The sequence below is a fragment of the Cucumis sativus genome, chromosome 1 (genome assembly GCF_000004075.3).
Source record: "Cucumis sativus cultivar 9930 chromosome 1, Cucumber_9930_V3, whole genome shotgun sequence".
In the NCBI taxonomy this organism is placed as follows: Eukaryota; Viridiplantae; Streptophyta; class Magnoliopsida; order Cucurbitales; family Cucurbitaceae; genus Cucumis; species Cucumis sativus.
In genome coordinates, this window is record NC_026655.2 from 7934243 (window position 1) to 7949511 (window position 15269).

General features: G+C 27.9%; 1 protein-coding gene and 1 non-coding gene across 4 annotated transcripts; one reads left to right on the plus strand and one right to left on the minus strand.

Annotated features, from left to right (window-relative positions):
* Positions 1-3100: 3100 nt before the first annotated feature.
* On the plus strand, positions 3101-3174 carry TRNAI-UAU. The gene has a single exon. It is a non-coding gene; the product is annotated as a tRNA-Ile (tRNA).
* A 1676-nt stretch (positions 3175-4850) lies between these two features.
* On the minus strand, positions 4851-7289 carry LOC105435209 (transcription factor PCF8). Of its 3 annotated transcripts, none has more exons than XM_031882476.1 (3): positions 6733-7289; positions 6473-6630; positions 4851-5214 (listed from the first exon to the last, which is right to left on the minus strand). In XM_031882476.1, the coding sequence occupies exons 1-2, from the start codon at positions 7126-7128 to the stop codon at positions 6502-6504; spliced, it is 525 nt and encodes a 174-aa protein (XP_031738336.1). In that variant the 5' UTR covers positions 7129-7289; the 3' UTR covers positions 4851-5214; positions 6473-6501. The 3 variants fall into 3 exon arrangements, with proteins under 3 accessions (XP_031738336.1, XP_011653401.1, XP_031738333.1); XM_011655099.2 differs by having other exon boundaries at positions 4936-5170; positions 6733-7285; XM_031882473.1 differs by lacking the exon at positions 4851-5214 and having other exon boundaries at positions 6233-6630; positions 6733-7288.
* Between the last annotated feature and the right edge of the window lie 7980 nt (positions 7290-15269).

Consider the following 15269-nt stretch of genomic DNA (forward strand, 5'->3'; position numbering starts at 1 on the left):
TGACGTACTTTTTTAAAGAAAGAGTATACTAATTATTAATCTAACTTCATGTAGTCATCACACCTAGTCCATTTGTATTTCATGTGACATGTTCATCCAAATACACAACAATGGTGGATGTAGTTTTTCTTTGTACCTACTACCAATCTTAGCTTAAATTTGTTCATATATATAACAAACCTATAAATATTTCATTTGATATTAATTAGATTAACACCCACACACATGAACACAAATGTTATATGTTTTATGGGTGTTGGGTTTGTTTAAAAGAATGAAATATCTACTGATCATTTAAATAGTTTTTGAAACATAATTTAAATAGATTTAACCAAAACAATTTAAATAAAAATGACTTTTTGTTTTTTGTGTGCTTTTCTCTTCCATGAGTAGATTATTAAAAAAGAATTTGAAAAACATTTTTTTGAAACAAATTCTTAATTGGTTATTCAATACATTTTTCAACTTAATAAACACATGCAATGGCATATATGCCCTTTGGATCGTCAATAATATAATGAATGATTAGTGTAAAAAAAAAATAGTATATTCCCCATAACTTAATACTATCAGTCTTAACTAAGGAAGGGCACACAGAGACCTTAATTTCTAATACTTTTGGCCATTGATCCCCACTATTTTCTCAAATTAAGCCTTCAAATTAAAAAACCCAACCAACCAAATTAATTACATCCCTAATAGATTGTATTTAAATTTGATGAAATAAAATCTAATAAATAGTGTACATATATATATCCATTAATTTGGAATCAGAAACATGAGATCATAAAATATTTAGAAAAAAGAAAACAAATCTTGAGAGAGCTATATATTACCATAAATTTATGATGAATGAGTAAGGGCCATGTTGATGTAAATGTAGGGAAGCAAACTCCATAAGGCAACCAAATGATCTACCCATAAAAGATGCAATATATATATATAATATATATATATATATATATATATATATATATATATTATTAGAGAAGAAATTTCAAAGTTTGATAGTTTTTATTTTCTTTTATTTAGTGTAACACCAAATCTTTCTATAAAAATCAATGTCAGATTCTTTAGGTGAGTTGGTGGGGCTTCCCAATTATATTACTCTCTCATCTCTTCTAACCTAGTCTTCGCCCAATTGCTTCAAAGCACCAAAAATGGCTTCACATGGCCTATGAGAGACATACAATCTTATCTAATCATCAACAGAATCACACATACAACCATCTTCTTTTTCAAACCTCTTTTTTTGACTACTTTCAAATATGGATCTCAATTCCTAATTACTAGTTCTCATCTCATACATCAAAATTAGTCTCATTCAAGTTACTTTTAGGTATTTCTTAGTTTGAATACCGTTTTTTTAATATTATTTTTTTAAAATATCATTCTGATGTAAAGTGGGATATTTAAGACGACCCACATATAAAACTTGAAAACACTATTGTATTTCATGGTTTTAGTATGTGTTTGACACAAAATTTAGAAACCAAAAGTTTAAATTTAAATAATTGTTTTAAATGTGTTTAATAATATATTTTTAAATCTTAAAACTAATTTTTCGAACTAGTTAGCCATTAACCATTATTGGAATTACGTTAGAAAGAAAGAACACTTGCAAATATAACACAATTAAACTCAAGGTATTAGTAGATATAAAGTTTAAATCCACCTCTCCAACCTTATGAACTAAATGAATAGAAATCTATTTTACTATATTTTACTATATTTTTAATTCTAGATAAAATTTGATTGTAAGATTATTTTTTAAAAAAATTTATATTCCATTACGTCATGCAAATTTTAGTTTCTAATAAAGATGAATTGAGCATGATTTTTGATATCTTTATTCAATCTAATTTCACATTTTAAAATTTAAAATTAAACCAAAAACAGTTTTTAAAAATAGAATTTACCTCTTCTCTCAAAACACATTAAATCCAAAAACATAAAACAAAATCAACTAAACACATGGTATCTTGAAGTATTTACCTTTTTAATTAAAGTTAATACATATAAGGAAGGGAAGGGATTAGTATTCGAATCTGATATGTTATTTACAAAAAAGTTATGGTTGGGATCTTAATCTTTAAATTCATGTTATTGAATGTCGAATCCTAAACAAATCCTCAAGTTCTCTGAATACTTATATGGGTTTATTTTATTTTATTAGATCACACAGCTGGATGTGGTCTTAATTAATATAAGTTATATTATAATGATTTATTATTGCTTTTAGAGAATCATAGAGAATCCAAATCCTATATGATTTTGTGACATATAAAGTTATAAATAACCCAACAGATTTTCTTAAATTTACTGGCAAATCAAAACATTGTATCATATTTAGATATTAAATAACTTGTAATACACAGCTGGTTCATCACAAGTTTAATTAGAAAACTCAAACCGTTTTTCTTTTTCTTTTTCTTTTTTTATTAAGCTGAAAATCGTGGAGACATTAAACATAGAGGGAAAAGCAGGCAAGAAAAGTATATATTTAATATTTAATAACTTAATTATTCATTTATTTATTAAAATAGTGGAATTTGTCTCATTTTCTAGAAATTGTTTTCGGAATAGGAAATATTAGTATATATTTAGAAATGGTAAATATAGATATATGTTATTTTTTCTTAATGAAAAATTTATCTTAATAAAGTAACTGAGAGGGGGAGAATTTTATGTATTTTTATACTTATTATTATTAGTCTTTATGCTTATAAAAGAAGTCATAATTTTTCTAAAGAAATCAATAGTTATTGGAATAATATTTTCTTATTATCGTAAACCCATTTCTCCCTTATTGTTGTACAGACTACAGAGTAATTAGTATATATAATATTAGCTAAAAATGGACATATACTTTATGACTTGGTCTCATATAATAATGTATAATAAAGTCGACACAGTTTCTTAAATAGGTAAAAGTATGTAAATAATAGTATACAAAAATAAGTTTATGAATTATGCTTTCTGAATTTTGAAGTGTTGGATATTTTATCATTCTGACATTTTTGCATAATTGAGCCATTGAAATATATGTATTACTTAAAATTGAATTAATTAAATTAAATGAAGCAAAGTTTCATCAACCGGTCCCGTAGCTCAGTTGGTTAGAGCGCTGGTCTTATGAGCCGGAGGTCGCGAGTTCGAGCCTCGCCGGGACCAGTTTTGTATATTTTTTCATTCCTCTTTTCTCTAACTGATGCAAAGGTTTGTTTGGACTATTAACGGGTGTGAGTATTAAGAGGTAGCATGTAAAGTGTAGGGGGGGTTTTGGAGTGTGAGAATATGAAAGAGCAATGGAATATATGAGGGGGGTGGGTGGTCCAAACTCCAAAGCAGGCAACCAAAGGAAAAAAGAATCTGTTATATGTGAAAATAGTGGTGAATAATTGACCTAGAATTTTAAGAATTGAAGCAGAGATCATATGGAGTAGGAGTTGTGAGAGTGAGTGAGTGAGAGAGAGAGAGAGAGAGAGAGGGGCCACACACACACATCTCCTTCATCACCTGTGGGTTTGACTGAAACTTGCAGTTTTAAGAGTATTATACACAAAGAAATAAACATAACCAGATTGAGAAACTGACACCTTTGTAACCAACCAACCAAAGAAAAAGAGAAAAAAAGTTGCTGCTACTGCCTTATATGCATATCCCCCACAATCACCATCATCATCCACACACTACTTATAACTATTTGGGTCATGTGATTTCTTTTCTTTTTAATTTCTTTTTCTTTTTTTCTCCTTCCAAACCCCACTAATTATAATCCCAATTATGTTCATTAATATATATATATATATATATTTGTATTTCTTATAAATGTAATAGTTCATTACAAGTTGTGTCTAACCATGTAAAGTGTTTTAAAATATGTTATAAAAAAAAGTGTTTATAAACTTTTAACTTGGCATGTATTTGAATTTTAAAATTCACGTTTTATGTTTTCTTAAAACTTTTCGATGAAAGGTTAAGGTAAAATTAAAAATTATTGAAGTTTTATAAAATTTATTAAACATTCTTTTTTAAATACCGACTAAATAGATAGGATGGAGAATTTAACCACGTTTAGTTTACTAAAAACGAGTTTTTATTTGGTAACATTATTACTTTTTTTTTAGTGTCAAACATTAGGTTTAAAAATTAACTTTAGAAATTCGGCATGTTGCAATCTAAAGTTCGAATCTTATCATATTTATTAGAAGCCTAAAAAAACAAAATTATACAGAATTAAAGTTCATCAAGTATAACATCCTCTAGTTAGATATTTTGTTTAAGGACGACTGGGTCAATCCAAAACTATTGTGGAAACTCCCTCTGAATTGACTTCCTTAACTGTACACTACAACACATAGAAACATGTTCCGTGAATGTGATCCTTCTAAATTTATTATTCAATTAGGCTTCTCCAATCTCCAATGATTTCCATGATATTATGCAATCATTTACAACCTATGATAACTACACAACAAAAATACTAAGAAATTCCTTAATTACAAAAGCACTCTACCAGCTATTCAACTAGGCACCCCACACGACATGATAGAAGCTTCAATATATTTGAAGTCATAACAAAGGACTTGAAGATCATATATAAAGGAAGATACCACATGTTGTACACGGATAAAATCGAGTGAAACAGTCAAATCACCATATGTTCGAAAAAGACAATAAAAACACATCTCTTAAAATAAAGAAATTCATAAGCCAAACACCATAACAAACTCAACCTGTTCAAATTGATAAAGAATCGTAGTATGAGAAAAATGGGGCTATATAATGCTTTTACTTTCAATTTATTTGTTATAATAAAAGAATTATGAGCCCAATCATCAATAATATTTCTTTTATAATTCAACTGGTTTAGTTAGATCACGTCCTTATTTGGTAACAAAACTAAAAACCTCTCTTTTACAACTTATTGAATTAATGACAACCGTTGAATGATATAATATTAAATTTGTCAATAAACAAACACAAAACATGCAACAATTCGTTGGTAAATTCGAAATGAAATTGAAAAAGAAAAAGACGAACATGAATATTTAGAAACAAATATTGAATTAATAAAGTGGAGTTGAGATTCAAAAAAAGCAGATGGTCAAAAAACAAGTATGGCTGGTGGGTCGTTGTGTGTTGTCCGTCATGGAAGCCAATGATTCTGATGGAATAACAAAACCGTCAGAAAAGCTCCGACAATCCCATCTAAAACGAACATAGACGTTTCATCAACAAAATCCAAAATCTAATGATTACAAGTCAAATTCATAAGACCTAACCCTATTCATCCGATCCCACCGGTGTCGATTCTATGTGACAAAATATATAATGTATTTTCTCTTTTAAGAAAAGATACTAGTAATGTTTTAGAATTATTTATCTCGATCATTTTACACGAATAGTTGTTTGAGCTACAAAATTCTTTTTTATACATTTTTATACATCGTGTTCAAACTTTACAGTTTGACATAACTTTTAAAGTAATTGATGATAACTAATAACTATACATTTAGTAGAAAACTAGTTATTATTTGATAAACTAGCTTTAGACTAAAAGAATAAATGGGTTCCCTTCCTAAACCTACTTTGTTTTAGATTTGATAAGTAAAATAGATTTATTAAAAGTTACCTTCTTTTTAACAATCTATAAATTTTTAAATAATATTTTATAATATAGTCCTTTTAGAATTATAATAAAAACACAACGTATTTACACTACTCGACAAAAACGAACTACACGTAATTATTTTATTATAAACGAGGAATATTTTGTCAATTTTATCATTTTTTAAAATCCTTTAGTAAAATATTATATTTAATTTGTTCTAAATTAATGGTTTAATTCTAAGGAGAGTAATTTTGAAGAATAAAATTTATAATTAAAAAATGAAAAAAATTATTGTCTCCAATTCTATAAAATTAAAAGAACCATACTTTAAAGAGATGTTATGAAATAAACTTCTGATTTTTTTTTTTAAATCACTTTTAACCATTTCAAAATTAATTTCATACATATTCAAGGCATAATTGACCTTAAATATTACTCATTTAATCGTAACATAATTATAAAAAAAAAAAGAATTATATTAATTTAAAATTTAAACTTTACCTATCAATTGACACTCTCTTTCAAAAAAAAATTCTTAATTTGTAAGCTTAGTTTTACAAAACAGATTATTTGGAATTAATTTAAGGAATGCTTCTATTTTTTTTCTAAAGAAAATTATAACTAACCATCTAAATTGATTAAATCGAGAGAATTTAAAAGTTCGATTGTCACACCATATTTTACAAAGTTCAGAAAATGAAGGATATAAACCCATACATTTACACTACTTTATACTTTAAATTTATACTATCCAGTGTTTTAATTAATATAACAATCCTTAAATTTTACCATATGAATTAATATTTAAAGAAAGCTGTTTTCATATATAAATTATTTTTTTTTTGCTAAATTCACCTTCAAAAATCACGGCCGGTTGGCGGCTGCTATTCCCACATCGGAAAGAAAGGAAAACCAGCTCCGATATTGCTCTGACTTGGACACGGTGGTTGGGTGCCGGAAAATTCTCCCGTCGTGGCATTCAAAATCATTGGACAGAAGACAGAGAGGTTGCCCTGTTACAGAATCACACAACTTCATTTCCAGCAACTGTTATGAAACTAAACTACAAATAATGAAATCAAAACTTTAAAACAAAGAAAGCAGAAAATTCAAACTTTTTGGGAGAAATTTTGAAGTGGGTAAGACTGGAACTGTGAAGAAGAAGAGGAAGAAGAAGAAGAAGACGATGAGGAAGGAACAGGTAAACTGAAACTCTGTTTTCTACAATCGTTGTCCTCTGTTTGTAAAGGTCGAGAGAGGGCATCAATGGCGGATTTCGCATTCAGAAGAAGCCAATCAATGGCTTCAGTTGGTCGGCCACATCCAAGGCGATCTTGAAGATCGTAGAATTTAATAGCGGTCGGAGCCGAGAGCCGAAGCCGCCTTGCTCGGAGACCTTTTGAAGTATAAACCTTGCCGACACCGGCACCGGCATCGGCAGTGGAAGAGAGTCGACGGTTTCTCCGGGCAATCTTCGTGGTGTTCTTGTCGTGATCATGAAGAGAACCCATTCAGATATATTGTGATTGTTTCAAAAATAGCAATACTGATGAAGGATTTCTCTTTTTTCTTCGAATAGAAATGGTAGTAATTAGTGCTCAGCAGCTCCTGAAATAACTGTGTAGGACAGAACATATGACCTCAATTATTTTCATGGCCTTTTAATTCCTTTTATTTTCTTTTTCCATATTCATTATTGATTATTTAATGTGTTTCTTTTTTAGGGTTCTTTCCTCTTTTTATTTCAAATTTTGAAAAAGTGTAGAATTTATATATTTTTTTGTGGTAGCTGTGGATTTTCAATTTCAAACCTTTTAATTAGACGCTATTAATTTAGTTGAATTATCTTTGAATTGAAAAAAAAAAAAAGTCCTCCAATTAATTCAAACCATCTTAATTACTTTCAAAGGAACACCAAACTTCTTAGCTATGGTGTTATGATGAGGATTTAAATATTTGTGTCAATTTTGTTATATGAATAATAGCATCAAACAATTTGTTATACCCAATATATAATCTCAATCTAACAAATTTCCTTAACTATTAGCACAATTTTACTAAGTAATTTTGTAAATAAATTGAACTTCAACAAAGTTTAGAGGAGGGAGAAATGTCCACGAGATTAAATCATATGAAAAAAGTTCTTAGAAGCAATTTGAAAAACATATTTATTTATAGACTATTTGTGCGTCATTCGAATAGTCATGTCTCTTCTTCAAATTGGTTATTTTGAAAAAGACGTGTTCATTCATGAAACAATATAATTCTATACAAATGATTGCATACTATTTAGTCCAGCACATTTTGATCTTAAAGTTATGGTAAAGAAGTTGTAAAAAAATAAATACAACGTTTACGTGTTATTGTAAAAAATATTGAAGATACTTATTAATCATCAATATCGATGTCAGTTTCTCTTATTTATGAATATGTCGACACTTATATTTTCAATCCTTGATTACTGTACATTACAACTTCGTCTGCCTAAACTTTTGGATGCATGGTGAAATCGTGATTATTTTTTCTCTATATTACAATATAAAATTGTCAACCTTTTGTATGAGCTTCCACAAATTCTTTATTGGCGTTTTCATGGTGTATGTAAGAATCATTAAAAATAATTATTAAAGATATGTCAAATAAACACCGTCTAACTTGGTTTTCTAACTTTTTTTTAGTACAATAATATTGAGAATATAAACTTTTTTTTAAGAAACGAGGATGCATGTTTGTGTAGATTGAAAACCATTTCAAACTTTTTTTTAAAATAGAATTTTAGTTTCAAACTCTTTACACCGAAGAAAAGAAGATAAACCACATATGATAATCTTGTATTTTAAAGCTTTAACGAGCCACCTATAGTCAAAACATTTATAGTCGATGCAAATAGAAGAACCTCAAACGCTCCACCTTAAGCCACTATTCTTTTTTCTTTGCATCAGGAGACATGGGTGTTGAGCTTCTACAATCCATTCAAGGGAGGAGACCACCTTTTTCTAACTCATACAATTCTTGACACTCATTGTATTAAAGAACAGATTGACACCATATAAAGAGAAAAGACTATAATTTATGTCAATACGGTTGGACCTATAAATCTTAGGCTTCTTAAAGTGAGCTCTTGGATTCATATATCTCACACAAAGCAATAAATAGTCTATAAAAGTATTTCAAAACCATTATATCAATTCACAAAAAGTATAATAGATTTTAGAACACGTTTACAAGAGCATTTATTAGTCGATAGTTTGATATCCACCACTATGCTATCAAGAGAGAAAAAATTCACTACATTTAAATAATAACCATTCCTGGCACCTAAAATGTGTTATCTCACTTAGCTTTATTTAGACTCATTCATAGGGTTACTGTATTTTTTCTCTGTAATGTATATTGTAGGCTCAAATATCTAAGAAATGGATGCTAAAGGGAGCTAAAACACCAGTCCTAATGCATATCAACTGAGTAAAAGATGAGGTGAAATAATAAAAATTGTCCCTAAGGCCTATTAGCATTGCAACCTTGAACACGCTAGAGACTTGATGGTGTAATACAGAAGCTAGCTAAAGAAGTGCACAACGTCACAAAACTACCAAGATGAAGGATCAATGCAACACTATGATGCGCTAGGCCAAAAGGCCTACTGTCATGACACTGTTGATTGTTTATAAATACTTTTCTTTTTCTTTTTAAGTCATCGAACCCTAAGCTTCATATTTTGTTCACTTTTTATCTTTTATGAATGTATGTGTAATCGTTGCTTTGGGTATTATCTTAACCACTAGGAGCTTCACTAAAATGTGTTGTAATTGATTAAATTAATTTAATTAAACTAATCTCAACATTTGGAAGAAAAAATAAGATAACTTCCAATTTTGGGATAAGTTAAGAATCAAGAATTTTAGCAAGCATTACGTTTTGAAGCTTTGAAGGGGATCGATGATTGCACTGTATATGAAAAAGGTTGCCGATGGCACTTGGAAGATAATAAAATTCATAAAGATATGGAGACAGTGAATTTGCCATTTTATAATGAAATTTTGAGTTTGTCTAAACTATGAAAAAAAAATTTGAAAAAAAGTTTGTAGTGTATGAGAATTAACCATTGAAATTAGCTTTTGAAAAGAGTTCGAGTGTTGGAAAGAAATACTTGAAATCACTTTTATATAAAATAAATGTTTTTTTAGTATATAATCCCTCCCCTAAGCGGTATAATATATAAAATTATAAAAAATATTCTCACTAGTCCTCTACTCCACTACCACCATGGTTTTCACCGACCACCTTCGACAACCGCTCCCATCAGGCAACACCAGTAGGAGCCTCCGACAACCACCTCCATCAACTCTAGTGGTCACTACATGTTGATAAACCAACTCCAACCAATACCAACGAAAATCAACCTTGGCAGTTACCTCCAATGACCACCACCCCACTCCGACAACCACCTTCAATAGCCAACTCCAACAACTACCAACACAAATTCCAAATTAAAAAACAAAAAACTAATAATTAAAATATTTTAAAATCATTAGGTTATTGGACTTAAAAGATATTTTATGTAATTTCACATCTATATAAAAAGAATTAATATAGCAACCCAAACAAACTTGTCAATAAAATTAGTACGAAAAAGTTGCACAAAAACTAGGTTAAATAAAAATGAATTTTTGAAAAATACTTTTTATTTTCGAACTCAATTCAAAACATCATGTTACTTTTTTTTCTTTTGTTAAAGAACTCAGGTTTGGTTCTAGAATGCTTAAGTTAGAAAAAGAAATATCCCAATAATTTTGTATTAAATGTCGTACCAAGGTGGATAAGTAAGAATCCTCTATAAATACTCCAACAAAAATAACATTCTATGATAGTTCAATACAATAATCTAAATTAAAAAGAGGGAAGAAAAGTTGTCACGAAATGTCAAAATACGAATTTTGGTGGAAAAAAAAGATGTTTTCAGATTGTATCTTTCTGTGACATTTATTTATTGAGGTAAAAATATTAAATAATTTTATTAAATATAATACATTTCTAATTTTCTCTTCCATTTCTCTCCATCTTTACCAAAAAGAAATCTCTAAACTCTCATTTCCTCTCCATCTGCTTGTTTCGATTGTATCATGAAGTTTTTCTCTACTCATGCTTATTCTGCAATTAAACCAAAAGAAACAAGGTTGTTTACTTTTGTTTTATCTATTTCATGAACTTTTACTTTTATCTTAAAATATAGAGGTTAAACCTATACTTTTTTAATTAAAAATTTCCTCCATTACAATAAATATATATATATTATCACAATTAGCAAAACCCAAAACCCTTATTCTAATGGAAAACTTGTGGACTTGGATAATTTAAGTAAACTCAATTTTCCTTATTTTATTCTTATGGCCGGCCTTAAAATTATAAATATATCATAATATATTATTATGGAGTGATGATGTATATATAAGATAGATCAGGAAATGTTACTATTTATACCTATCTATTTGAACTATGATTTTATTACCAAGAAATGGTTGTTATATTTATAAATATTCTAATTTATTTTTGTATATTTAAACTCTTAAAAATATAATCAGCTTCATTAATCCAACAGTAAAAGTAACATTTTCTATGTTTTTACTTCTCAAGTGGGATTTATTTTTTAATCTTGGTTTTTTAATGAATTTAAAATTAATCTCAAATTAATGAAATGAAAGCTTTTCAGTTTTAAATTAATTTTAAAGTGGGATGTGACCAATAAAATAGTTTGTAATTTTTTTTGCTCTCAATCTCATAATCTTTTCAAATAAAAATTATATAATATATTGTTATTTAATTACCACATATATTTGGAAAAATAGACAGAAAAATCCTTTCATTTGCTCATCAACAAAACCTTTTTTTTGCAACTAAGATTCTCAAAGATGCCATGCATTTGAATATCTTACATAAAATTCCATCAAACCAATGCTTAATTGTATTTCAAGATTTATCATATTTATGCATGCCAACTCTAATTATTCTAAAAAAGAAATTTATATTTATAATTTTAAAATAAATATTTTAATTTTGTTTTTGTTTTATACTCTTTTTCGAGAAGGTCGAGGAGGATTTGTTGTGTGTGATTCTCTTTTTTCTATATGGTTTAATAATGTAATACTTAATGTAGATAGCTCGGTTTTATTGTCCACTAGCTTGATTTGCTAGGGTGTTATTGAATTTTTCCTATAAAAAAAAATCGAATAATTAGATAGTATACATAAATATAGATAAATGCAGCCTAATACACATAATATATAGTATTTTTTATGTAAATTAAAGATAATAATAAGTTACTTGTTTAGATCTAATATAAAATTTATCAATCAAGCTGTTTTTCAATAACTAGAAGTGAATGTTTATTGACTTCAAGAAAAACTCAATAAATTTGAACATTTAAACCTTTTTACATAAAGAAAAAGGCATAATAAAAAATTAGATTAAACCTAAATAATTTGTTGGTGTCACTATTCAATATTTGCCAAAAAGAACCCCCAAAATTTCTCGTTGGCCCTATAAGTCCCCACATGCATCTTTGGGGTCCTTCAATTCTTCCCTCCTTCTCTTCTTCTTCTTCTTCTTCTCTCGAGCTCTTCTCTTTTTTCTTCTTCTTCTTCCGCCATGGCAGCAGCATCTTCAACAGCTTCAAAGGGGAAGATCTTTACCCTTCCACCAAAGCGCGGTCGTATCAAAGCTCAAATTCTTGAGAGCCTTGTTAATTCCGCAGCTTTGGCGACTTTCATGGCTGAAGAAATACTCTGCAGACCCATCCGAGACCTCGTCACCAGCGCTAGAACCGTCGATGCTCCTCCGCCTTATCCCGCACCACCGCCACCTCTTATTTTTCATGGAGTCTCCTTTTAATTGGTGGGAGAGATATGGGATTTCTGCTGTGTGTTCTTGCTCATTTTTTTCAAGAGGCTATAGACATTTGTAATAAATTCTTCATATTTTTTAAAAAATCTTTTCTGGTGTGTATTTCCTGAGTGTGCGACTATTAGGTCGAAAATCTAGCTATAATAATCCAGTTGAAGTATGTTCTATTTGTACCAATCTGATCTCTTGATTGTAAATGGTTATTTTTATATTTGATTGGATATTCTTATATGTCATTAATATTCATTTCTAAGTTTTTTAGAATGAAATACACACATGTATGTGTGTTAGAAACTATCAATATCTTGGTGGTGACATAACAGTTAGGTAACATTTTTCTTTTTTTGTTTAATGTACATAACTTTAACGACATTGATTTAAATCATTTTGGCAAATGAATTACTCTTTAAACTTGTATTTCAATTCAATTTAATCATCAAAGTTTGGTTTAGTTCATGATTGGATAACTATTTTAACTCTTGATTTATGGGTTTTGAAATTTTTATTTTTTTAAAGTGAAAATCTAAATATGAAGTCCGATTAGTCTAGAGAAAATTTCTAAATAAACAATAATAATCTTGAAAGAAACTTTTTTTAAAGAACAAAAACATAAATTTATATTAAAATAACAATATATATCATTAATTTCAGCTTACACTATTTTGATGATTGATTAGTACAATCAAATTTGAAGAATGAGAGTTTAAACATTAATTGAGTTTGATCACATATTAAAATTGTTAAGTTATATTCACATCCAGTAGCTTTTATAATTTAGTTTAGTTTGGTGAAGAAAAAAAAGTTCAATTTAATCCTTTTATCTCAATGTAAGATTGATTTTGATGAAACAAAAGTTGAATTATTTTAATTAAAAATTATGTGCTTTTCTTAATATAATTAATAATAATTGAGCTATAATATTTGAAAAACATTACATTTTTAGATGATGACATAATTCTTAACCAACTTAACAATGATTGGATTAATAAATTGGATTAACTTGGTCGAGTATAACAAACTCAACTTTTCTTAATTATCTTTTATGCAAGATAAAAATATACACAATTTATAAAATAAAATACTAAAATTGAATTAGTCTTAAAAGATCAAACTAAAATATAATATAGTTTTTTTTTCTTCCAAAAAGTATATAGTTGAAATTTTATTTGCGTCTATCATATTTCGTTGTGCCTCAAACTTCAAAGATGACTTGAAGCTAAGTCAAACTTCACCTATGAACAGACAAAATGGTTATGTTTTTGCCGACTAAATCCCTTTATTCCTTATCACATTTTCTTTCTTTTATTCTTCTTTAAAAAAAATCCTTGTTTTTATAATATAATTCATGTATATAGTAGGTGAGATTTAAACATAGAAGCTTTTATTAAAAGTACAAGAATCATTATCAAATGGGTAGGTGGCTCGTTTGAAGGAGGTTAAAAGCTTGAAAATCGCAAATATCTATGTTCGGAGTTCAAAGTTTGAAAGACTTGGGTGTCTATGTGTTCGAATTATTTATGCTTTTTTTCTTTTTTTGTTTCAATGTAGCACTTTGCGAATTGGATAATCTCGTGTACCGTGGATTAAGTTTTATGATAATTTTGAATGAAATATTAAACTCATTGATTAACTACGTTTTCTAGACCCCTAATATAATTCGTTTTCGTATCAGTTGACAACCACGATAGAAATGACAATAGGGATTAGTTCAAACATGAAAGCTAAGTCCCGTATGCCCCCATAAAATACTTGTAAAAAGGTTGAATTATATTAAACAACAATAAAGTATTAAATATAGTATATTAGGTTATAAATCCAATTTAAATAATTTTAAAATTTTAATATATGTATTAGACAAGGAAAATTGCATAAGATGACAAAAATATTTTGAAAAAAACAGTTCATAACACTTATTTTTTGCATATTGAAAATATGACAAAATTAATGATATTACACGGTTATTAGAAAAATGTAAATTTGCGAGGAATTATCATTACTAATAATTATCGAACACTTCCTCTAATCAAATTAATTAGAGAAATCTGTTTACCAAATCAAATTATTCAAAACTAATTAATTTTTCCTCGTTAACAAATCAATGTAATGGAAAAAGATGAGAAGTCATGTAATTCCTAGAGTTGTTATTACAAATTTTAGATTTACTTAGTTTATTTAATTTTATTAAACTCTTGTATGGTTACATAGTTCTAAATTTGCAAGTTTGATGATGAATATTTTAATAGAAATTTTGAAATCTTTTAAAAAATATTTGGAATTTCAAACGAAGTTGAAAGATACAAATGAAGAGGTTTTGAGGGGCTGAAAATCATTGTAATTAAAACGACAACCATACATTTCATATTTATTTATTATTTATAATTTAATAAATTAACTTACTTGAAATGTTATCATAATACAATAATATTTTATCCTAACTCTTTTACTCTATTAATAATCAATACATATATACAAAATCCAAACTTTAGTTTTAAAAAACTTATATAGAGTTGTCCATTTTGATGCTCACTATTGATTTCACAAATTGTAAGTTAGACATAAATTTAAGTTTGTGTGATTTACTAATTTAATTTTATAGAGTTTTTTCTCACTATTTTACTCTATTAATAACCAATACATATATACAATGACTATTAATAAAGACTCGAAGACAAACAATACTTTATATTGAAATTTATCTTCCTGCTAGACAATAATTATAGGTTGTAGTTGCACTTGATAGAGTGATCTTAAT

Bases quoted from the DNA above. Each gene is read 5' to 3' on its own strand.
- LOC105435209 (XM_031882476.1), bottom strand. From the start codon at position 7,128: ATGGGTTCTCTTCATGATCACGACAAGAACACCACGAAGATTGCCCGG. The intron at 6,631-6,732 runs GTTTGAATTTTC...ATTCTGTAACAG, and splicing joins TTCAAAATTTCTCCCAAAAA to GGCAACCTCTCTGTCTTCTG.